This window comes from Myotis lucifugus, unplaced genomic scaffold (genome assembly GCF_000147115.1).
Source record: "Myotis lucifugus unplaced genomic scaffold, Myoluc2.0 scaffold_160, whole genome shotgun sequence".
Classification (NCBI taxonomy): Eukaryota; Metazoa; Chordata; class Mammalia; order Chiroptera; family Vespertilionidae; genus Myotis; species Myotis lucifugus.
In genome coordinates this window covers 2,915,778-2,939,904 of record NW_005871208.1, presented here as the reverse complement: position 1 = coordinate 2,939,904, position 24,127 = coordinate 2,915,778, and the positions used below count along the sequence as shown (strand labels likewise).

General features: G+C 42.4%; 1 protein-coding gene across 1 annotated transcript in view; it reads right to left on the bottom strand.

The window, feature by feature from the left end:
• The window catches only part of NCKAP1L (NCK associated protein 1 like), a 44,144-nt gene that overhangs the window by 11,897 nt on the left and 8,120 nt on the right, over positions 1-24,127 (bottom strand). The window contains exons 8-26 of the mRNA XM_006095812.2: positions 24,073-24,121; positions 23,819-23,975; positions 19,133-19,189; positions 18,802-18,898; positions 17,740-17,849; positions 17,437-17,569; positions 16,982-17,063; positions 16,731-16,789; positions 16,367-16,512; positions 15,053-15,185; positions 14,640-14,759; positions 12,281-12,426; positions 11,844-11,975; positions 8,677-8,895; positions 7,079-7,209; positions 2,036-2,133; positions 1,812-1,905; positions 1,578-1,660; positions 1,215-1,295 (exon numbers count right to left, since the gene is read on the bottom strand). Coding sequence (XP_006095874.1) covers positions 1,215-1,295; positions 1,578-1,660; positions 1,812-1,905; positions 2,036-2,133; positions 7,079-7,209; positions 8,677-8,895; positions 11,844-11,975; positions 12,281-12,426; positions 14,640-14,759; positions 15,053-15,185; positions 16,367-16,512; positions 16,731-16,789; positions 16,982-17,063; positions 17,437-17,569; positions 17,740-17,849; positions 18,802-18,898; positions 19,133-19,189; positions 23,819-23,975; positions 24,073-24,121 — 2,127 coding nt within the window. The remainder of the gene's footprint in view (positions 1-1,214; positions 1,296-1,577; positions 1,661-1,811; positions 1,906-2,035; positions 2,134-7,078; positions 7,210-8,676; positions 8,896-11,843; positions 11,976-12,280; positions 12,427-14,639; positions 14,760-15,052; positions 15,186-16,366; positions 16,513-16,730; positions 16,790-16,981; positions 17,064-17,436; positions 17,570-17,739; positions 17,850-18,801; positions 18,899-19,132; positions 19,190-23,818; positions 23,976-24,072; positions 24,122-24,127) is intronic.

The window sequence follows — 24,127 nt, the reverse complement described above, 5'->3', positions numbered from 1 at the left end:
TTTATTTAAATTCCCTACTAACTAGATGACCCTGCTTATGACAACCATGGCCTGAGATCAGGGACCTGATCCATGATGTGTGGTTTTCTGGATGAAGAAAGGGATGATTGAAGGGGTCTTATTTTCTCTTCTCCTAATCTTTTTACCCCCTGAGGCAGTAGCAGAATCTCTGATGGACTGGTCCTCCCCCTCTCCACCTCTACCTGCTTATTTTCACAAGCAGGTAGAGCCTAAAGCTCAGGGCTTCCTGGGAGATATCACCTAGACAAGCTCCTGACAGGCTAGAGCATTTGGCCCCAACATCAGCAGCTGCCAGAAATCCAGGCTCACCATAAAATCAAACATCGCCCTCTAACGGCCCCCATGACCATTTGACCCTTACCTGATTTTACACAGACAGAGAGGGGTATTTCCCAACTATTTTGATCTAGAGGTAAGGATGTTTTTCTTAACATCTAACTTTAATTCTTCCTGTTGACCAATTTCCTCTTAGCACAGATCTCCCTCCCTTAAAGGAATCAACAAGAGAATAGCCTACCCTATGCATTTTGAAGGCCCTTGTTCCCAACCTTCAGCTGTATTTCCTGCATAATATACTTGTTTGTTCCAGGTGATTCAGAAGACAAGATAATGCACGGAGGGGAGGAGAGCGGGGAGGAATGTTTAACTTGGGGTGTCTCCTAAGCCCCTCTTTCTTTCTCCATCTCTGTAGTGCAGAATGGGGCCTGAGGCAAGTGACACAGATAGAGGAACCAGAAAGTTTCGAAACTAGTAGGAAGAATAGGCCAGAAAAAGAAAGGAAACGCTGACAGCAGGCAGGGTGGGTGGAAATGAAAGGAACAAATCTTTTTATAAGAAGTACCTAAGCTCCTGACTAAAGAGAGAACTTGTGTGCACATCTTAAGTGAAAACCTACAGGTATTGTCTTAAAGCATACCCCTCTCCCTCCTGTAATGTTTCCTCAGCCTCAACAGGCTCCCACTTCTCTCCATCCCCACATGCCTCCCCAGATCTGCCCTCTCTCTCCAAGAATATTTGTCTGACCAATGCCCCTCTCTCTATTCATAAAATCTCCCCCAGTGTTTTCCTATTCAAATCCTGGCTCATCTCTCTACAGTATTTCCTCAGAGCCCTCTCTCCCTTATAAGATCCTAGCTACATCCTTTTTCAATAACATATCTCCCCACTGGAGTCCACTTTGTACTCCACTCTACCTTGATGTCTGTGTCTGGAGTGACGAACTCTTTCAGGCACTCGATGGGACCCATAAGGAACGGGCAGTGGGAGGAGAAAACCTGGAGGAAAGAGAACACAGAGGAATTAACAGACAGTGTCCAGTGCCTTCAAAAACAGGTAAAAACAAACAAAATAAGAACATCAGCTTAAACAAACTCCCCACCCTCCCCTCATGCCTCTAGGTTTCCTCAGCTCATCTATCCCCAGAGACCTTCCAGGGCCTCTACCAAAGTAAGCTCCTTTCTCCTCAATGCTCACCAACCCTTTCCACAACTTCTCATACAAGCCCTCCCCGCGGAGGTGTCTGGGATTCTGTGGCAGCCCTCACTCCCCCAACACACCTCCCGAAGTCCCTCTTGGGCCATGGCCCGAAAACTGAGGATAACTCCAATGATGGTCATGCGCTTCAGCACATTATCAGCCCCTGAGGGGAAAGAAGAGTGTTAGAGAAGAGAACACAGAAGAATAGTGATGGTTTTGCTTCTTCAGACCAAGCTAGCCCCAGATCCCCCAAAACCCCTGTCATCCACAATGCTTTTCCCACAATTCCTTTTCCCTTTAGGGGAGGTGCTCACCCGTCAGCTGGGGCAGCAGAGAAGCCATCAAGTCCGCCTTGCTAAAGTTAGATCTGATCTGAACAAGTACATCCATGTTTTCCACCACTAGCTTCTGCAGTGGGGACACAGAAACATTAAGCAGGAAAAGACAAGAGCCATGGTCCATTTTCCCCCCAGTCTCCTACTCCTGACCCTCTTCCTCTGTGGCTAAACTGTTTACCCGGGGTGTGCTTCCACAGTACCTTCAGCTCCACAATCTGCGAGGTCACATGCCACATCAGGTTTTCACTCAGGAACTTCATGCCATAGGGGCCCAAGAGTTCAGCCAAGGCCCGCATTTCTGGAAAAGAGTTTCAGAGGTCCCAGGTGAGGCTCTGAGGGCCCTGGAGCATTTGCCTAACAGCTATAGGGCAATTTGAACATTTAAAATGTTTTCAGCAAGGAAAGGAAGTAGGAAGTTGAGGAGCAAAAGTGACCTGATATCCTGCATTAACGTGACAGATCTGGCCTGCCTGTGGGACAATTTACCCTCTTCCCATTGGTACTCACACCAAGACTTACCACAAATGATAACTATTTACTTTACATTCTTATAAGAATCTATACTTTCTCAAGTCCCTTTATGTGGTACCTGGATTTCACTCTTGCTGGACCAGTTGTTGTAGCGTTACTAGATGTAAGACCTTAAACAGGTCATTGACCCTCTCTGAGCTTCAGTTTACTTTTCTGTACAATGAAGAAATTAATATCTGCCCTAATAATAATAAAGTTGATATTAGAACAAATAAGATAAATTTTATAATAAGAAACAGTATAAAAGCCTTAGAACACGATAAAGATATATAGAAATAAGGACTTTTCTGATCATTATTAGCAGCTCTCTGAGGTAAGTATTTAACAAACAAGGTGGGGTTAAGTGGTTGTCCAAGGTCACTTAACCAAGGCAAGAGCTGGTACTAGAAACTTGGCACATTGCCTTATTGCCCCTTCCTGTGTCCCAGCAGATACCCCAACTAGTTTCTTACCTAAGGTTTGGCTTTTTCTATGTTCCTCCCTCTACTTCCCTTATTTAACACCTCACTGTCCAAGTTTTCCTCTTCTTAAGCTACCTTTTCTTTTTTCATAATCAACACATATCCCGAGTACAACTGTTTTTCCATCAAAATCTTTCTTTCCTCTAGTCTGCCCCAGTGCTTTATCCCTCCCTACCCAGCCTGCTTTGGCTCTTTGTTAATCAAAGAAAGCTACCTGGGAAATCCCATGTTAGAAACACCAATGACAAATTCAGATAGGGAGGAGCTCTAGTTGTGATAGCCTTTAGGTGTGGACTATCCCAGCAAAGAAAACTATAAAAGACCAGAAGTAACAAGAGACCAGTAGAAAAAAAGTGAGTTTAACATAGTTAATACAATTTCAGAAGAAAAAGAAAATCAAGGCTCCACACTCCAGTCTTGAAAGCAGGACCAGTTGACCTCCTGACTGAAGTCAATGATTGAGGACATGGAACTGGTCACAGCAGCTGACACAGAACCTTGTCCAGAGCAAATACCTTTCTAGAGTCACATATTTACAGTAGGAAGATTAAGTTGAGAACTAGAAAAGGATTTCCTAACCAGTCAACTTAGATAATGCTAAAATGGTTGACAAAAGGGAAAGGAGCTGAATTGTCTTCTCTGGAGCAGATGGAGACAGATTGGATCTGCCAAACCTCCTTACTCTAGTCTCTTCTACTTCAGGCTAGTAACCCTAGGGCATCTTCCTCTTTCCATCTATCTATTTTTGGAGTAGCATTGTCCCATTACCATGGTAACTCAGGGAAATTGGGGTGGGGGTGGCAGATTGGGGAATCAGCATTATCTCCTGCTGCTTGTCAGTTGTCAGCAAGACCTAAAGCTGATTTTAGATGCTGCCTACAGTTTGTGGGTGGAGTTGATGAGAAGGGGACACCTGAAGCCTCCAGCAGATGGAGATATGGATGGAGTCAGAATGAGCATTGGAAGAAGGCAGAGCTGGAAAAACAGAACTGCTACTCTGACTCTGATAACATCCCTAAGGAAGGGGAAGAATGGAAAGGGCAGGTCACTGAAACATCTCCTACCTATACCAGATACCATGCAGGAGCTGTGATTTTTATGGAGGTGAGAGGAAGGAGAAGAGTTCATCAATCAGTCAGTCAGTAAAACAAATCTATGAAAAAGGATCTGTATGGCTCAAAGCCCTCTTCAAAAAGAGAATGACTTCCCAACTCATTCACTACACACTCATTACATGGCTCCCCTTGAGACACAAAAGCACTTCTATACACTGGGAAGCAGCACTATATAGTGATTAAGCACCCAGGTTCTGAAATCTGACTGCCTTGAGTTGAAATTCCAGTTCTACCATTTATGAATGTGTGACTTGTGGCAAGCTCCTTAACCTCTCTGTGTCTCAGTGTCCTCATCTGTAAAATGGGGGTGATAAGAATATCTACCCGAAGGCTCTTGTGAGAATTATATGAGTTTATACACAAGAACACTGACAACCTAGCCCACAATAAATGCCACCCATTATTTCATCATCATTATTAAACATCAATAATCTAAGCACTCGTTAAGACTTTAAAATTTATCCCTAAGAAAGAAGATACCTTAACATCAGATCAGTGTTTAATAATTCCAAGCATACCCTAGCTCAGTGGTCGGCAAACTGCAGCTCGCAAGCCACATGCGGCTCTTTGGCCCCTTGAGTGTGGCTCTTCTTTCCCCTCAATACAGTATCTCTGCGCATGGGCCACGAAGTTTCAATAGCACTGTACATGCTCGCCCGCACGCGGTATTTTGTGGAAGAGCCACACTCAAGGGGCCAAAGAGCCGCATCTGGTTCGCGAGCCGCAGTTTGCTGACCACTGCCCTAGCTGGTTTGGCTCAGTGGATAGAGCGTCAGCCTGCGGACTGAAGGGTCCCTGATTCAATTCTAGTCAAGGGCACATGCTTGGGTTGTGAGCTCGAACCTCAATAGGGGGCTTGCAGGAGGCAGCCGATAAATGATCCTCTCTTATCATTGATGTTTCTCTCTCTCTCTCTTTCTCTCTCTCTCCCTTCCTCTCTGAAATCAATAAAAATATATTAAAAATAATAATAATAATAATTCCAAGCGAAAAGATTCTCAAGAAGGGAAACCATAACTGCTCACTCCACCCGCCCTGTAGATCCCCGGGGACCCGCCCCGTCCAAGCCCTGCACAGAGGCATTTGCCAGATAGCCTTAGGCAAACGCTAGATTAGCACCGCCCTAGAGATCCAGCAGAGAAGTTCTTCCACTGCAGACACAGCTGATTCTCATAGCCAGTTAGCCTGGAGGTCAAATAACCCCCAGTATTACCGACAACAATCAAGGCTTAACTACAACAAGACTGCGCACAAAGACCACAAGGGAGTGCACCAAGAAAGCATAAAAAAATGTAGAGACAAAGAAACATGACAGAAATGGAGGATATAGAACTCAAAACCGCACTTTTAAGGTCTTTCAATAATTTTCTAGAAACTGCCAATAAGCTTAATGAGATCTACAAGAAATCTAATAAGACCCTCGATGTTGTGATAAAGAACCAACTAGAAATTAAGCATACACTGACTGAAATAAAGAATATTATACAGACACCCAACAGCAGACCAGAGGAGCGCAAGAATCAAGTCAAAGATTTGAAATGCGAAGAAGCAAAAAACACCCAACCGGAAAAGCAAAATGAAAAAAGAATCCAAAAATACGAAGATAGTGTAAGGAGCCTCTGGGACAGCTTCAAGCATACCAACATCAGAATTATAGGGGTGCCAGAAGATGAGAGAGAGCAAGATATTGAAAACCTATTTGAAGAAATAATGACAGAAAACTTCCCCCACCTGGTGAAAGAAATAGACTTACAGGTCCAGGAAGCGCAGAGAACCCCAAACAAAAGGAATCCAAAGAGGACCACACCAAGACACATCATAATTAAAATGCCAAGAGCAAAAGACAAAGAGAGTATCCTAAAAGCAGCAAGAGAAAGAAACTCAGTTACCTACAAGGGAGTACCCATACGACTGTCAGCTGATTTCTCAACAGAAACTTTGCAGGCCAGAAGGGAGTGGCAAGAAATATTCAAAGTGATGAATGCCAAGAACCTACAACCAAGATTACTTTATCCAGCAAAGCTATCATTCAGAATTGAAGGTCAGATAAAGAGCTTCACAGATAAGGAAAAGCTAAAGGAGTTCATCACCACCAAACCAGTATTATATGAAATGCTGAAAGGTATCCTTTAAGAAGAGGAAGAAGAAGAAAAAGGTAAAGATACAAATTATGAACAACAAATATGCATCTATCAACAAGTGAATCTAAGAATCAAGTGAATAAATAATCTGATGTACAGAATGAATTGGTGATTATAATAGAATCAGGGACATAGAAAGGGAATGGACTGACTATTCTTCGGGGGGAAAGGGGTGTGGGAGATGCGGGAAGAGATTGGACAAAAATGGAGCACCTATGGATGAGGACAGAGGGTGGGGAGTGAGTGCGGAGGGTGGGGCGGGAACTGGGAGGAGGGGAGTTATGGGGGGGAAAAAGAGGAACAAATGTAATAATCTGAACAATAAAGATTTAATTAAAAAATAATAATAATAATAATTCCAAGCATGAGAATATCCTCCTTACATTTATCTTTTACTTTTCATTATATGTATGTCCTACTATTTTATTCTTTGGGAAGATGGAAAAATAACTATTTACTACTCTTCAAAAAATAAATCCTTTCAGGGACTGGAGTACCCCTGCCCCATTCCCAACTCCCCTCATTTTCTTTTTTTCCTTTTTCTTTGTTTCCCTCTTTTTAATATATTTTTATTGATTTCAGAGAGGTAGAGAGAGGGAGAGAGAGATAGAAACATCAATGATGAGAAAGAATCATTGATCGGCTGCCTCCTGCACACCCCACACTGGGGATGGAGCCCACAACCCAGGCATGTGCCCTGACCGGGAATCAAACCGTGACCTCCTAGTTCATAGGTCAAGGCTCAACCACTGAGCCATTCTGGCCGGGCCTCCCCTCATTTTCCCTCTCCACCTTCAACCCCCAGGCCACTCCTCAATTCTGGGTCTTGCTTAGAATCTTTTTTATTGCCCCTAAAGTGGAATTTAGCAGAGATGCTGAGAGTTTAGAATGAGCTTCTGGGAAGATGAGAGAATTTAGATAAGGTCCATAGGCTGAGATACTGTATTGAGGAGAAAGACTCAGCTCCTAGATGAGGCAACTAGGCCTGGGCTTACCAGAGATGTCAGAGAACTCCTCTGCGCTGAAGTGTTGCTCCTCCTCTCTGGGGAGGCTGACGAAGGCCTGCATGGCTGGGGAGAGAATGATGGTCCCACTGCTTGCCTGTCTAAGCAGACTTTCTAGGTACCTAAAGGGTTGGCAAAGAAAGCACAAAAATTAGTGTTCAATCCCTTCTCCCTAGCATTGCTCCCTACCACTACCACTGGGCTCAGGAAGAGAAACTCCACCAAAGGCTGGGGTGGAGAGAAGAGATTCAAAGAAGATGTAAAACACCCTAATTAACATCCCAAACCATTGGTGCAAAAACAACTAGCAGTAATGTAATTCCACCTTGTCTCTAATTTGCAGGGCTATCACATGCACTCCCCTCCCTCAGCCCCTGCTCTTTTCCAGTTACTGCACTCCCCTCACCCTTGGCCTTCCTCTGTCAGGTAAGGCAAGCCCAAGATGACAAGAAAAAAGTTCCTACTCATTGGGCTCCTCTGAAATATACTTAGCCTTAGTCTCTCCAGTGAGAATGTTGGACTGAAAACCTAGGATCTTGGAAGTGGATCTCAAGTCAAAGTGCCTGGACAGAGAGAAGCCCCAGGAACATGAGTCATCCAGTCTCCAAATATACCCTCCTGACCTCAGAGTAAGCTGAGAAGGCCTCCAGCCATTGTCAGCAGAGGAGGGCCTGGACAACCCATGCCACTCATCCAGGCACTGACTCTGGGTTTATGTCTCAAGCTAACCACGGTGGACCAAACTCACTCACTAAATGTGATCTGTTTTTAAAATTTAAACTAGTTGTTCAAAAGTTTGAAACTGATGATGTCACATTAAAAATAAGGATTTACTAGCAGTTGGGCAGCGAGCAGGAGGAGCTGAGTGGCCGCTGCCCCCTTTAGAGAGGCATGCCTTCCCCAGCTACCCAAAGTTCTCACCTAACCCACAACACCCAGGTCCCTTCCCTCCTGGGTCCTTGCTGGCATTTGTATTTGCAAACCTAGTCTGTCTTTCCCCCTACTCAAAGGGTTCTTTCCAGCCTTATTGCTGAGCTGATATTGGATTAAGAGCGCCACCCAGTGGCTTGGAGAGGTAGAAATCCAGCTCCTTTCTAACCTTAAATCTCAAAGGACATTTTGCTCCTACCTCTGGTTTTGGGGAGGAGGCCCCCTTCCTGTTAAGAGCAACCTACTAGGGAAATGGTCATGTCTGGGACTGAAAAGCTAGTGCTCCAGAGAGATAATGTTAGAATGGTTTTCAGAGGAAGAAGTTGGGTGAAAAGAGGAACAAGAGAACTTCAGAAAGAGGACGAAAGATCATTTGAAATTAAAACAGAATCCAGAAAAGGAAGGTCAGGAACTGGAAATTAACAGGAAAAGGTCCAACTGTTACAGAGTAGGTCGGTGGATGTTACATGGAAGATTAGAAAGAAACCTCATGGTGGACAGAAGGGAATCTGGGCTGCCTCACCCCCAGTCGTCAAACAGAAACAAGGTTTCATTTGAGGGCTTGTGACCCTAGGAGCTAAAATACTTGGATCTGAGTCCTGCTGTAAGGAAAAAGTGTAACAAAGAGGTAAGGCAGAGAGAGGATGAGCAACACTGACCAGTTTGTGTAGAGAGTGGTGATAGTCTGCTCCCCAATTGAGTCCAGTGGCTGTGTCTGCTGTAGGAGGGCATTGCGGATGACTCTGGAAACATCTGCACCCAAAATCTGGGCCAGTGACTGTATGAAACTGATGTATGCTTTGACTCCTGCCAATAGCTCAGAAGGCCTTGCAATCTCCTGAGTCGTGGCATTGTAGCCAGCCAAACACACAATGGCTCTAGGTGACAAAAATCATAATTACAATCAAAATGATAAACATAGTAACAGTTATCACATTTACACTGTGGTCCAGGTGCTGTGCTATGATTTCACTACATACATTATCTCATTTAAACCTCATAACAACCCAGTAACATAGATACAATTATTATCCCCATTTTACAGAGGAATAAACTAAGACACAGAGATAGTAAGTCACTTACTATCTGTGAAGACCACATAGCTGGTAAATGGCAGAGCTGGGACTTGGATCCAATAACATTTGATTCCTAACTATGCTCTTCTGCCTTCTCTGGAGAAATTAGGTCAGGTGGTAAAAGACCTGGGCTCCCAAATATCATCTAACTCTACCTGAGGGCTCATACCACCCGCATTCGCAGGACCAATCACTGTCAGAAATGGAAAACCACGCCTAGCAATCCTTGGGGTGCAGTGCTATTCCTTGTGGCTAAAGAGGATGCCAGAGCTGGATGAGGAGCACACTTGGCTGGCATGCAGCTATAGCCAACCCTAGAGAAGGTGGGATAACCATTCACACTGTGCCATAGGTCCTTGAAGAATATATGTTTGTTTTAGCATTGATCTTTTCATTGAAAAATTGATGAGATGCCATAGGAACTTAACTCTTGTTTATATGGTAAAACTAGAGGCCCAGTAACAAATTCATGCACGGGTGGGGTCCAGCCAGCCCGCCCCAATGGGGGCCGATCGGGCTGGCTGGCAAAGGGGGGCGGGCACGTAGGAGGGTGGCCAGCAAGCCACACCCCCTATTGGGGTTGGGGGTTGACCGGGGGCCAGGCCTGCTGGGGGAAGGGGCCATGGGCAGTTGGCGCGGGGGGGGGGGGGGGGGGAAATAAGGGGCCCAATCGGGCGAGTTGGCCTCCCCTGTGTGCGTCATAGTGACCGGCTTTTATATACATAAATTGGTTCTTACATGTTGTTTCACTTGAAATCACAGAAACTACCAACTATGTTTCAATGAGGACTTACTGTATTATTTTAGGGGCACACAGGAACACCCCTTCCCACTGTACCACCATTTCCTTCCAAAATACCTTCCTCAAGAACCTGAGAATTCAGTCCTAAGGCTTTTTCCCTTGTTAAAAGGTAGGGAAAGGAGAAACATAGCACTTTGTCAAAGCCTTTGTCAGTCATTTGCACCTCAACATGAATGAGTTAGTCAGATTCTTCCTAAAGCCACAGATATCTGGGGAGCTTTTTGTTTTGGTTTTGGGAAAAATATTTATGGTAGGGAAGAAGAAGGGAACAGGAGGGCCTGCTCCCCAGAGAAACCACTTGAGGGGGAAAAATACAGAAGGGACAGACTGGGGGCAAGCCTAATCTATTTTATAATTTTCATTGATGCCAAACCTCCAGGCCAATGTTGGGGCTGTAGGAACAGTGATGTCAGTAAAGAAAGTATTTGAGATTTTCAGGGAAAACTAGATTATCACACCCATGCTGCTCCAAGGCCTAGAAACCACTGCCAGCTTTTCCAGGTTTATACCTGGACAATTATTGACTTGTCATCTTCTTGGTGTTGTTTATGCACCTGAGATACTTCTTTCCATATAGCTAGTGTATAGGATGAAAAAAAAAAACCTAAATTTGCTGTCACACAAGCAAAATCTAATTGAAAAATAATTTGCATCCCCTACAATGAAAACACAGACTCCTAACTATCTGCTCTCCTTCTGTCCTTGCTCTCTTAGTGCAGCCACAGTGATCCTATTGAAATACTGAGTGAAATCTTGTGCTGCTCTGCTCAAACCCTGCCATGGCTCCCCATCACACTCAGAATAAAAGCCAAAGTCCTTACATTGACACAGAAGCATCTGCACAGTATGCCGCTCCTCCAGCCTCTCTAACCTCATGTCCTATCCATCTCCCCCTAGCTCCATGGTCGGCAAACCACGGCTCACAAGCCACATGTGGCTCTTTGGCCCCTTGAGTGTGGCTCTTTCACAAAATACCACGTGTGGGCGCACACATACAGTGCAATTGAAACTTCGTGGCCCATGCGCAGAAGTCGGTATTTTGTGGAAGAGCCACACTCAAGGGGCCAAAGAGCCACATGTGGCTCATGAGCCGCGGTTTGCCAAGCCGCAGTTTGCCAACCACTGCCCTAGCTCATTCTATTCCATGAACTGGCCACACTGATCTCCTCCATGTCCCCTGAACATACCAGGCAAGCTCCTCCACTAGAAGGCAAGCTTTTGGGAGCAGGGAATTTTATGTTCTGTATACTGCTGTAGTAACAGCTTCTTGGACACTGCTTGTTCAATAAAAATTTGTTGAATGAATAACTGAATATACTACATATTCCCAAAGAAAACATAGAATATTAGGAGATTGTTCACAATAACTCTTTTCCTCATTCCCCTAATTGCTAACTATAGTGCCCAATTCCAATATAAGGAATGTTCCTCCTACTTTGGGGGCAAGGGGCAAAGAAATGAGGGGTAAAGTGGAGGGGAAAGAATCAATTTTATGGAGGCCTATTATACATATGTATGTCAGGAACTTTGCACTCATTATCATCTCTACCAATTCTCAATTACAGGTAATTCTCAATTCTCTGTCTATAAAATAAATATCATTATCCTTACTTTACAGGGTAGGAAACTAAGGCCCAAACAAGTTGAATAACCTACTCGAGTGTCTTAGCTAATAACTAAGATTTCAACACAGTTCTGCTGACTGCAAAGGCTCTGCTCATTCTTCTAAACCAGTGGTGATCAACTCTGGCTGTTCATCAAACCCACCTGTACAAGTTTGGGGTTCTTTTTTGTTTATTCCCTTTTAATAGAGATTCTTGGGAACGTATGCCAGATTGACGGCATCAAAATTTCTAGGTGTAGCATGACCACCAAGATGAATCTAATGGAATCCAACTTTGAAAATGAACACACTATACAAACTTAGAAGACAAGGAAAGAGTGATACCTGTTGAGTCTGGCCTCCAGATGGCTGCTGAGATACTCAGAAGGGAATATGGTGTGTTCAAATACAGAGAAGCTGTGTACATGATTCATTGTCAATGCCAGTTCTGTCAAGTTTACATGTAGCTTGTCCATGCTGCGTAAAATTGAGAAAGTATAATGAGCCTTGATTATGGGTCTGGCTCTACCTGCTATTATCTGGTAAGGATTTGTCAGGCCATGACCTTCAGACCCCTTTCATCTGCTAGGAACACTCAGCCTAGGACAGTACACATTGATACCAGCTACAAAGGCAAAGTAGAAAATTCACATTTCAGTGCTGTTCCATATGTCATTCCTCACCACCACTCCTGAATTCTTTTGCTGTATCACCTTCACTCTTCCCAGTTCTCCCTTCTTTGATGCAGTGCCCATTTGGTCCTCTAGAGCCCAGATCCTCACTTGGTGACAATGCTGCGGTTCTTCCGGTGACTCTCAGCTCCTGGCTTTTCCCTCTCAGGCTCTCCTTTTTTGGGAGTCTGCCTCTGCTTCATGGTTTTCTTGTTCTTGGCCTTGCTGATGGTAGTAGCAGAGTGCTTAGGCAGAAGCTTTAGAAAAAGACACCAGTGAATAAAGAAATGAGATTAGTTCCTAAACCTGCCAAGTAGCCCATCTAACAATTATAAAAAGGTTCCTCCATGATTGTCTGTCCTTTTATTTTTCTGCCTTTCTCTCTCTTTCCTCCCAGTATTTCTTTCTCTAATGGGGGCCTATTTACAAAGTGTTCACCTCTTTTCGTTTTTATTAAATATCTCCCCATGTTTCAGCTCAAAGTCTTAACATGGCCATGTCTTTCAGGGATCAAATCCTCAATCCCCTACCCACATCTGAAAGAGAGTCTTTCCTAATGGAAAAAGTCAAGTAAAAAGAATGCAATCTAAGAGCTCCACTCAACTGCACTTTCTAGGGTCTTCCAACCTAGAAGATAGTTGGGGTTTTTGCTGTTATGGAACAACCATCTCACTTGCTGCATTCCTTCATATACTGTCCAGTGGAGACAGTAACCCACACTACCACAGCCCACCGAAAACTCAGAGTTCACAATGTGGCCAGCTCTCTTTCTACTTTTCTTTCTTTCTTTCTTTTTTTAAATATATATATTTTATTAATTTTTTACAGAGAGGAAGGGAGAGGGATAGAGAGTTAGAAACATCGATGAGAGAGAAACATCGACTAGCTGCCTCCTGCACACCCCCTACTGGGGATGTGCCCGCAACCAAGGTATATGCCCTTGACCGGAATCGAACCTGGGACCTTTCAGTCCGCAGGCCGACGCTCTATCCACTGAGCCAAACCGGTTAGGGCTCTTTCTTTTTTTTAAATAAGATACCATATTTATTGCTAGCTAGTTTAAACATCAGTTCTGGATCTCTTTTCTTCAGATAGATATCCCAGTTATCCATACAGAAAATCTAAGATAGACCTTACTGTTCCAAAAAAATCAAGTCCACCTTGATAGACAAAGATGTGTTAACCCTGAAATCATGCGAAAATGTCTGTGATACATTCCAAAATTAGTGCCAAAAATGTAATTCTGTTAGTAATGGCAATATCACTAATTACTCATTCAAATGTGTAACTTTGGAAGGACTAATATTCATTTTGCAAAAGTTCTGGGGGGTGTGAAAACCACTGCTCACATGTTTTAGTCATCCTGATTCAGCAATGAGCAAAACTTTGTCCCTTGCATGTAGTAACTATTCAAATTGAGTGATGAATATATCCATAAACATACTTGCTTGCACATCTTCCTTGCATTAATTACTTAAATGTCTTTTAAACATGTGTTTTTCCTCTTTTTTCCTTAAACTTGGAAATTCCCCTAGGGCAGGGACTGTATACCTTCCTTCCAGGACCCCATCCCAAAAAGTACCCAATAAGTACCAAATAATGTAACATCTAACATCTATTGAGAGTTATATACCAAATATGTAACATACTTTATTTCATTTAATCTTTATGATACCTCTATGAAGAAACTATTTTATCCCCATTTTACAAATAAGAAAATATAAAGGTTATGTAATAATATAACTGTGTATATGTACACACACACACACACACACACACACACACACACACACACACACACACACAAAACCTGGATCCCCTTCTGCCAAAGTTGCTTCAAAGCCTGTCTCAAACCCAGGAAGGGTGGGTAGTCTGGGCAACCTAAAAGACTCCAGGGCAACAGTAAAACAAGTTTCTCATTCTCAAGTTTTCTGAAATTTAGGTTGAGCTAATCATGACCAGGTGCTATGAGTCAGTGAAGGGAGGGGAGGGGAGAGAAAAACAAGCAGACAAAAACAAGAAAGCAGCCCTGAGGATAAACACAGAGGAGGTGCCTAAAAATGTTCAGACAGCCACAGATTAGATTGCACATAGATAGAAAGGTGAGACGAGACTGGTGATCTAGGGGCCACTGTCCAAGTATATGAACACAAGACAGGGAGAAGGGAAGTAAATTAGAATGTTAACTCATCTCTCAGAACTCTACAAATGACAGCATAGATTTTGTTGGAGTGCAGCTGTTCAAATAAGTATTTTTAGATACCTTTATCTAGTCCTACAGGAGTAAAGACTTAAGGGACTACACTAAGAAAAGAATCCTACCATAAACTCAAGTACACCGAAGCTCTAGCTCTACTTGAGAGAAAGGGTCTAGAGAACTTGACAATTGATGAGAAGAAAAAGTAGTTAGAGGGAAAGGCACAGAGGGATGGCAAAGGGGAAATTTCTACAGGGAGAGGACTGAACCTACCTGCTCACTCAAGTTTCGCTGCTCAGCACAGATCTCCAGGACACAGTTACTGGTCTGCTTGGCCAACTCTTCCAGGAAGGAGTTGCAGTGATGAAGGCCATGGTTCTTCAGGTGGGGGTACTTTGGGAAAGAGGAACCCCGGAAAAAAATTATCATCACCAGGAGAGTCACTTCTATCTCATAATACTGCTCTGCTCCTCTGGCCTGAGCTATCTACCCCTTCTACAGAAAAGGAATCTGAAACCCAAGAGAGAACATAGTCTACATAAAGCTGAGACACTTGGGGACTCATATCACATACCTATGTTTGTGCCCTTCTTGGGACCAAAATCAACCCTTGGAATTGTGTTTTGAGGGAATACGAATGAGATGTGATTGGAGAGATAACAGGGTTTGGAGGTCAGGGTACCCACCTCCTCTGGGCACATCTCATGAGTGCAGTGAACAAAATGAGCACAAATTAGGGGGAAGGCAATGGCATAACGCAACATGGTAGGTTCCTCCAGGGTCATAGCAAACATCTTCTCAAAGGTACGGAGATGAAAGCTGCAGAAAAAAAGGGAAGGAGACTTAAACCAAGGTTTAGGTCACTTTGAAGTGGAGACAGTATTCATTCTTTCAACAAATATCTGTTGATATTCATCACTCCCTTTTTAATTTTCCTACCCTTAAGGTAGACAGGAACTCAAGAAACAACCCTTTCAGACTCTTATACTGGACTCAAGAGCAGTTTAGGGCTAATTTTCTTCCCTTTCTTTGTACAAAATTTGCTATTCCTCCCGCAGAATCTCTGCATAATTTGGGCCATTCCCCCTAATTTAGGAGTCTTTCACTACTACTGATTCACATTACTCCCAAATTGGACACTCAGGCTCTAAAAAACTTTCTCAGATTAATTCCATGAGACTGATCTTTCCTCAACCTACATTCTCTGAATATCATACACTCTTTTCACACTTTCTTACATCTGCAAATATTATGATGTCCCTTTCACACATGGGTGTTATATCTCTCCATCTATATTCAATGCAGAGAGAAGAGACAACATACTGTGTTGTTTGTTTGATTGGCTCAATGGGTAAAATTATGTACAAGGTCACTTAATAAATGATACTAAGAAAGACAAACTAGTTTTTATTCTCCAAATGCCTTATTCTCCAGCCCTTTTGATTATTTTCAGTTCTCCCCACTAAACCCCCAAATTTTGCATGTCTCTACTAAATCACAATAACCTAAGAATAAAAGAAGGTTCCAAAGATAACAGTGCAAAAAATAAAGATATATTGATGAATTATCCTAGAAAAAGGAAGGTTGTGTAAAGTCCAAATGGTTTTCCTAAAGAAAGCCAGAACAAAAGGGAATTAGCCTCACATTCCTATTACTTAGTAGAAGCTGGAATGAGTAAGCTGAGGAGTTTGAGCATCTGCATTTAAGGAAATCTCAAAAAAAACAAGACTTTCCCATCTGTCTAGAGGTTCTCAACCTGTGGGTCGCGAACAATGAAAATACATCCTGCATATCAGATATTTACATTACAATTCATAACAGTAGCAAAATTACAGTTATGAAGTAGCAAAGAAAATAATGTTATGGTTGGGGTCACCACAACATGAGGAACTGTATTACAGGGCCGCGGCACTAGGAAGGTTGAGAACCGCTCTAGGGCAATTACAGAGGCCATGCAAGAGATCAGGTGAACTGACAAAGATCTCTGAGTCAGGACATACCAGAAAGTAGACAAATCAGATGTTTCCACCAGCATTTTCTCTACTGAATCCAGCATTCGGGAGTGAAAAACAATAAGGTTCATCACCTTGGCTAAATCAGGGTTCTCATGCAAGTGCAGGGGAGCCTTAGCCACACTGGTGTATGCCTATGGTTGGAGTTGGGGGAAAGGGTAGAGAAAAACAAGATAAATGAAAGGAAAAAAAATAGCCTTGGAGCTACAGTTTGGCTGTGGTTTTTCCTGTCCAATTAACAGTTGTCAATGTTGAATCATTCCATATAGCAGATCTTAGGAGATAAAAAGAGAAGGGATTATGGAGGAGGGAGAACCTGAGAATGGGGAATCATTAACAGGAACAGATTTACCTGTAGGCGAAACCAGTCCAGTCTCAATCCAGAGAATTCAAATTTTTCTCCATTATCAACTGCAAGAAAAATAAAAGAAGTTTAAAAGGAAATAATAAAGCAGCACTCTATATCCAACTATATAGAATGGTAGATGCTCTTTGGAGTCATCTTGTCCCATTCCCTGGCTCAAGAGATCAATATTTCTAGAGGGAAAAAGAAAGATGTTCACCCTCACATATACCCTGCCTCCTCCACTTCCCTCCAGTTACCTTGTTTGAGATTCAGAGAAGAGAGAGTACTGACGAATGAGGACATGATAATGGACTCCTCCTCAGGACACACTGACAGGTTCTAAGAGAGAAGGTGGAGTTACCATCAAATGCACATATGTTTTACGAGGATAGAAATGAGAACCAAAAGGTTCAGTCAGTGCATGCAGGTAGAAAGAATTATTAAGTCCCACAAACAGAAAGAACCAAGCAAAAGATGGAGGAAACTTCCTGGGTTCCCTGCCCTGCTAACACCTAATTTCTCTTTATTTTTCTCTCCTATTTCTGTGTAGCTTCACCTTGGGGGCAGTAGGGGGAGATTATTAGTCTTTCTTTTTTCTCTTAACAAATGTAGAGGGGGAAATCACACATTTTGAGATTCAGCCAGGGTGTTCTCCAGGGGAAATGACTAGGGATCACCCTGAAATTTCCAAAGTATAATCAATTAAACATACTTGAATGATGTCACTGAGCACAAGAGCATCAAATCTGGCCAGGTACTGGAGGTGGTATTGCTGTAGCACTTTGATGTGTCTTCGGACCAGTGCCCTAATCTCCTCCAACAAGAAAAGCAGTTCTGCGATGCTCCTACAAAGTCAATGATGAGAACGGAGAGATGTATGAGACTAGAAATATGAACTGACAAAAGACAGTGATAACAGGGTGGGAACAGAGGTTTCCTAAGGTCATTTGATGCTTCCCTGTCCCTTTTCCCAGTCCACTTAAGGTCAAGATTTTTAACCATGTCAAGTACTAACGAGTCAGTGTAGTCCTCAGGTGTCTTTGTCTTGGTGACATTTTCCATGTGACGAACCAGCCAAGTGACCTCATCACGAATGAAGGACAGGGCCATGAAAGTATAAAGGGCCTAAGGAGAAGACAGGGACTATGAGAATTTCCAACTTTAAAAATGGATTTCAAAGCACAGAGAAAACTATCATAATATGTATATGGATACAATTGTGTAGCCACATCAACAATAGTGTCCAATAAACACAGAGACCCACAAAAAACTATGTGGCACAGAATCAGACATGTACATATATAATAAAAGCGTAATAGCCTAATTAGACCGGACAGCCGAATGACCTTCCGGACGTCATTCCAGACATCGTTCTGGACAAAGCCGCTGCAGCGGGGACCGAGGCAGAGGCGGTTAGGGGCAATCAGGCAGGCAGGCAGAGTGGTTAGGGGTGACCAGGCAAACAGGTGAGCAGTTAGGGGCAATCACGCAGGCAGGAGAGCAGTTAGGGGTGATCAGGCAGGCAGGCAGGCAAGTGGTTAGGGGCAATCAGGCAAGTAGTTAGGGGTGATGAGGCAGGCAGGCAGGCAGGCAGGCGAGCAGTTAGGATCCAGTGGTCCCGGATTGTGAGAGGGATGTCCCCCAAGGGGTCCTGGATTGAGAGAGGGTGCAGGCCAGGCTGAGGAACACCCCCTCCCCCCCGCATGAATTTAGTGCACTGGGCCTCTAGTGTAGATGTATTGACATTAGCTCACAGTCAATCCTCTTTCCTATCAAATTAAATTTTAGAAAAATTTATTAGACATTATGTGATTTTTAAAAAGCAAGTTCTGTCTTCAATTAGTTCATACTCAAATAGAGGTTAGTACACAAATACTAAAATAAATGATGTACTATGATAGTGCTCAAAAAAGAGATACAAGAAGTCTGGGGTACTCCAAGAAGATTCGATGGGATTAGCATATACAAATACAAATAGATATCAGAAGACTCAGAAATGCAAAAACTCATGAATGCCAAGTCACTTCCCACATAGAGTCTTTATCATCATTTCCCTCCCAACATTTCTTTTTCTTACCTTGGGACCCAGTAGTCCTGGTTCATCAGTTAACACAGTCTCTAGCTCCTTCACTGCCATCCGCAGAAATTGACGTCGTTGACAGTGAAACTGGCCACTGAGAAACAAAAGTGGACATGAGAACATGGCCTCTCCCACCCTTAAAAACTCTCCAAAGGCAGAGGAAGACTCAATGCTACAGTTAGACTTTGTAAGAAAACACAAGAATCTGAGCGTAGCAGCAAGTTCTTGGGTTGAGGCAATAAGACTGTTCAGAAACTGGGGGTAAGAACAAAGACTAGAAGAGATTCCCATTCCATCCCCTCTTGGAGAATACACCCCCCACCTTTACCTGTTCGCAATTACATGTTCCTTGCTTTCCTTTATGTCTGCCACTCGCTTGCCATACCTGAGGATTGACACAAGCACAGCAGGGTTGACCATACCACTGGTCAGAGGCCTTGTCCCACCTTCCCAGTCCTCAGAGATGCCAAACTACAGCCTGGGGCACATGGGCAGCCCTCACTGTCAGGATCTTTGCAAACCCTACTTTAACCCTGGCCCATTAATTAGTAAGAGACTTATAGGGCTGAGAGACCATTCAGTTCCCTTCATTATTTTGCAGATGAATAAAATAATACCTTGGGGGGCGGGGGCGGGGGGCAAGGAGGGGGAAATGACTTGCCCAAGATCAAATAGGGTTTTAATGGCAAAGCTGGGAGTAGACTCCTTGTCCTATGCTCCTGCCTTGACACTTTGAAGACAAAGTACTCTTCCAGGTTTGATAGAGATAAAAACAGCAGTACATAAATATGACACAGACCCTGCTCTCAAGTAAAACAGTTACTCTAGCTCTACCTTGGATCCCATTCCTACCCCACCCCTCACCTCTTAGAATTTAACTTTATCAGTTATCCCTTTGTCACTTAAATTGCTCCCTCCCCACTGGCTTATTCTCTTACCCCAACAAATAAGTTCAAAGCCTCCCTTACTCTAAAAAAACCCTCGCTTGACCATGACAATCTACTAAACTTTGGCTGTTCTCCCACACCACCAAACTCATCCAAAGGAACATCTATGTTCTTTTTACTTCTTTACCTTTCACCCTTGAACCCCACAAACCTTTGACACTAAACAAATTGCTCTCTCTAAGGTCAATGTGAACTCTGGAATCACCAAATTAAGTGGTCTTTTCATTGTCCTTGGTCTGTATGTAATATTTTACTTTCCTCACAATATCTCTTTTTTTCTATGAGTGACCTGTGCTCCAAAACCCTACATTATATTAGGCTCTTTGCTCTCTATGTTCCTCATATCTGTCTTCTCTTGTCCTCTATCACTGTTGCCACCACATTAGTCAAACTTCATAACCTTTCATTTCCCTTCTCCAAACCACACCCTTATTGAATTTAGCACACAATCAAAGAAATTTAAAGCTGGAAAGTATCTTAATTAAATCAGGATTCAACTCCACTGGCAAATAATTATTCCACCCACTACACAGTATGATGTAGAGACAGGATTAAGTGTTGAAAAATCTAGAATTACTTCCTAATTACACCTCTTAACTGAATGACATTTAGACTGTTTTCATTTTATCATTTATTTTAAAGGATATAAATACTTATACCTGCTTATAAGTATTATGAAGATCAAATTATATCATTTATGCCAAAGACTCCCTAAATTATAAACCTTATGTGTTAGTTGTTGTTCTTAGTGATGGGGAACTGAACATTCGTCAAACATCCCTTCTAATCCTCTGGTAATCATTAGAAAGTTTTCTATATATCTAGATCTATCTAGGTATACAGATATAGCTAGATCTATATATATATACAGATATAGATCCAAATCACTTCCTATAACTTCAGATTATTAATCTTAGATTTACTCTCTCTTAATTCTGGCAATTATTTCTTTTATGATAATACTCAATTGTTGAGAGTAGGAAGAATCAGTATTCAGATAGATTATAGATAATATATTTGTTTATATGGAAATTTATATGGCTATTAAAATTTGAAATATAACTTTACCTCAGTTATTCCACTTCTGAGAATTTATCCTATAGAAATGTTCACAAAGATATACATCTTAGAACATTCATTACAGCCTTGTCTATAAATTTTTTAAGAGTTGAAACATTTCAAATGTCCATTAATAGGGGATTGGGTAAATAAATTGTTACAACAACATAATAGAATACTATTTGACTATTAAAATAATAAGATAAGTCTCTATAGATTGATATGCAAAGATATCCAAAATACACTAAGTGGGGGGGGAAGCAAACTGTAGAACATAATGTGGAGTGTGGATCCATTGCTTTTTTAAAATTGCTTACATAAGGTTGAAAGTACATACACACCTTTACATGTTTATCTATATATGTATAAAAGCCTAATATGCAAATTGTCCCCTCGGAAGTTCGACTGGGAAACCGGGAGTTCGATTGCTCACTCTGATGTGTGCTGACCACCAGGGGGCGGTGCGAAATGAAGGAAGGCCCTGGCTAGCAGCCAGAAGACCCCAATTGGCCCTGATCACCTGCCAGGCCTAGGGACCCTACCCATGCATGAATTTCATGCACCGGTTTATATATAAACACAAGCATCTGGAGGAAATACACCAAACTATTTCGGGAGATGAGATTGTAGCCAACTTCTACTTTGTATTCTTTACATTTCTGGATGTTCATTTTGCAACTATAATGTATAATGAAGGCATTTTACCCCTCCCCTAATCCCACACCTCCTCCTCATTATAGCTCTCCCTTTACAATCAAACTTCTTGAAAGTTACTTATTAAATTCCTTATCTCTCATTTGCTCCTATACCTGCTGTAACCCAGTTTTGAACCTCACCACTCAACTGAATTTGTCCATAAGAAGAATGCTAAGATCATCTTTATATACAGCCAAATCCAATAAACATTTTTCAGTCTTCACTTTATTTGACTTCTCAACATCATCTAACATAGATAACCAGTCCTTCTGTCTTATAATGTCTTCTCTTGACTTCTGCTTTCCCTCTTCTCAACATCACACTGATTTCTCTGCCTCCACTGGCCCTTACATATCAATATCCCCAGAGATCTGTCCAAGTCACTTCTCACTCTACGTGTTCTCCTTGAGTAATCTCACCTACTCCTATGGCTTTGAACACCATTTTACCAATCTTTATCTGAATCCAGATCTCACTCCTAAATTCCAGAGCCACAACGTAAATGGTCTAAAATGCATCTACAGACACTTCAAATTCAACCTGCTCAAAACTGAATTCACAATCTTTCCCCCACAAACTTGCTTTTATTCACATGTTCTTTATCTTAAGGAATATCAAGTATCTATACCAGAAATCCTGACTTCATCCTCAAATCCTACTAATTTACTTAACTAATCTCTGCTTCTACTTTTGCCCTCTAGTTTTCCGCCCTGGAGCCAGAGTGATTTCTTCTAAAATACAAATATGGTCATGTCACTACCCTGTTTGAAATCATTCAATGACTCCCTATCCTTTTTAGGACAGGTTCAAACTCTGTGACAGGACATACAAAGTCAGAAATCATCTCTCTCTCTCTCTCTCTCTCTCTCTCTCTCTCCCTCCCTCCCTCCCTGTCTTCCTCCCTCTCTCTCTCTCTCTTAATCCTCACCTGAGGATATGTTTTCTTTGATTTTGTGAGAGAGAGAGCAGAAGGGAAAGAGAGAGAAACATCGATATGAGAGAAAAATATCAATCAGTTGCCCCCCATAGGCACCCCAACTGGGGACAAAACCATAAACTAGGTATGTGCCCTGACCAGGAATCAAACCTGCAACCTTTTGGTGTATGGGATGATGCTCCAACCAACCGAGCCACCCGGCCAGGGCTAAATCAGTCTCTTGACATCCATACCTTTGTAACCCAGCTGCCCACACACTGAGCTACATGTATTTCTTAGAACTTGATATGCTCCCTCTTGCCTCAAAATCTTGATAGTTTCTCTGCCTAGAATATCTTTCTCTGCCTGGAGCAACTCCCTGCCTTTACACACACACACACACACACACACACACACACACCACTTCACCTGTTTAATTCTTCAGGTCTATCTGTCTCTAGGTTTTTCTGGATCCTCCAAAGCCAGTTTAGGTGTCCTTCTAAATGCTTCTATTGTACTTTGTGTTCATACATCATAAGCCCTTGCTACAGTGGTTCTCAACCTGTGGGTCGCGACCCCTTTGGGGGTCGAACGACCCTTTCACAGGGGTCGCCTAAGACCATCAGAAAACACATATATAATTACATATTGTTTTTGTGATTAATCTCTATGCTTTAATTATGTTCAATTTGTAACAATGAAAATACATCCTGCATATCAGATATTTACATTATGATTCATAACAGTAGCAAAATTACAGTTATGAAGTAGCAACGAAAATAATTTTATGATTGGGGGTCACCACAACTTGAGGAACTGTATTAAAGGGTCGAGGCATTAGGAAGGTTGAGAACCACTGCCTTACTATATCACAACAATTTGTCTATTTTTCATCAATTTATAATCTCCTTAAGAGCAGAGATTCTGTCTTTTTTTTATTTAATAAGCACATATATAGCACTTACAATGTACCAGGCAATTTTCTATATGCTTTATAAGTAGCAATTATTTCATTCCTTATAACAACCCTATGAGGTAAGTCACAAGGAAGTACTATTATTATTCTCATTTTATAGATGAGGACATTGAGGTATGGCAAGGAGAAGTTAAGTAACTTGCCCAAGATCACAAAGCCAGTAAGTCATAGAGCTAAAATTCAAACCCACGTAGCCTATTTCCAGAGTCCATCTTCTTAACATCTATGCTATCTTAGTAATTAACGTATCCCTAAAATTCAGTGAAGTGACTATTAAATAGCAGGTATTCAATAAGTATTTTTTCAATAATTAGAATTAAACCTTACCACCCATAACTCAGGACACTCGTGGAGACTGAAAAGCATGTGAGAAGGGGCTAAAAGTCCCAAAAGAAGATGAGTTTGGTTGTCAGGTCTCACCCTTTAAAACTGCTAAACAGGTCCTCGGTCACCTTGTGCACCTGTAGCACTTCATCCCGGATGAGGGTGATGTACAGGGAGCCCTGCAGACACAGCTTCCACAGCTTCTGGCACTGGCTATTGGAGTTGAGGCACCCATGACAAAGAAGAAACCCAACTGCAGGTGGGTAAAACAGTGCAGAGGAAGATTTCAGAGCTTGCTATCCATGTAACATGCTGCTATGCCTCCTCCCACCTAATCCCACAAAATTTACTGATAATCCAGCGCTCCATCACTTCCACAGACAGGTATTCACAGGCCATCTGCGG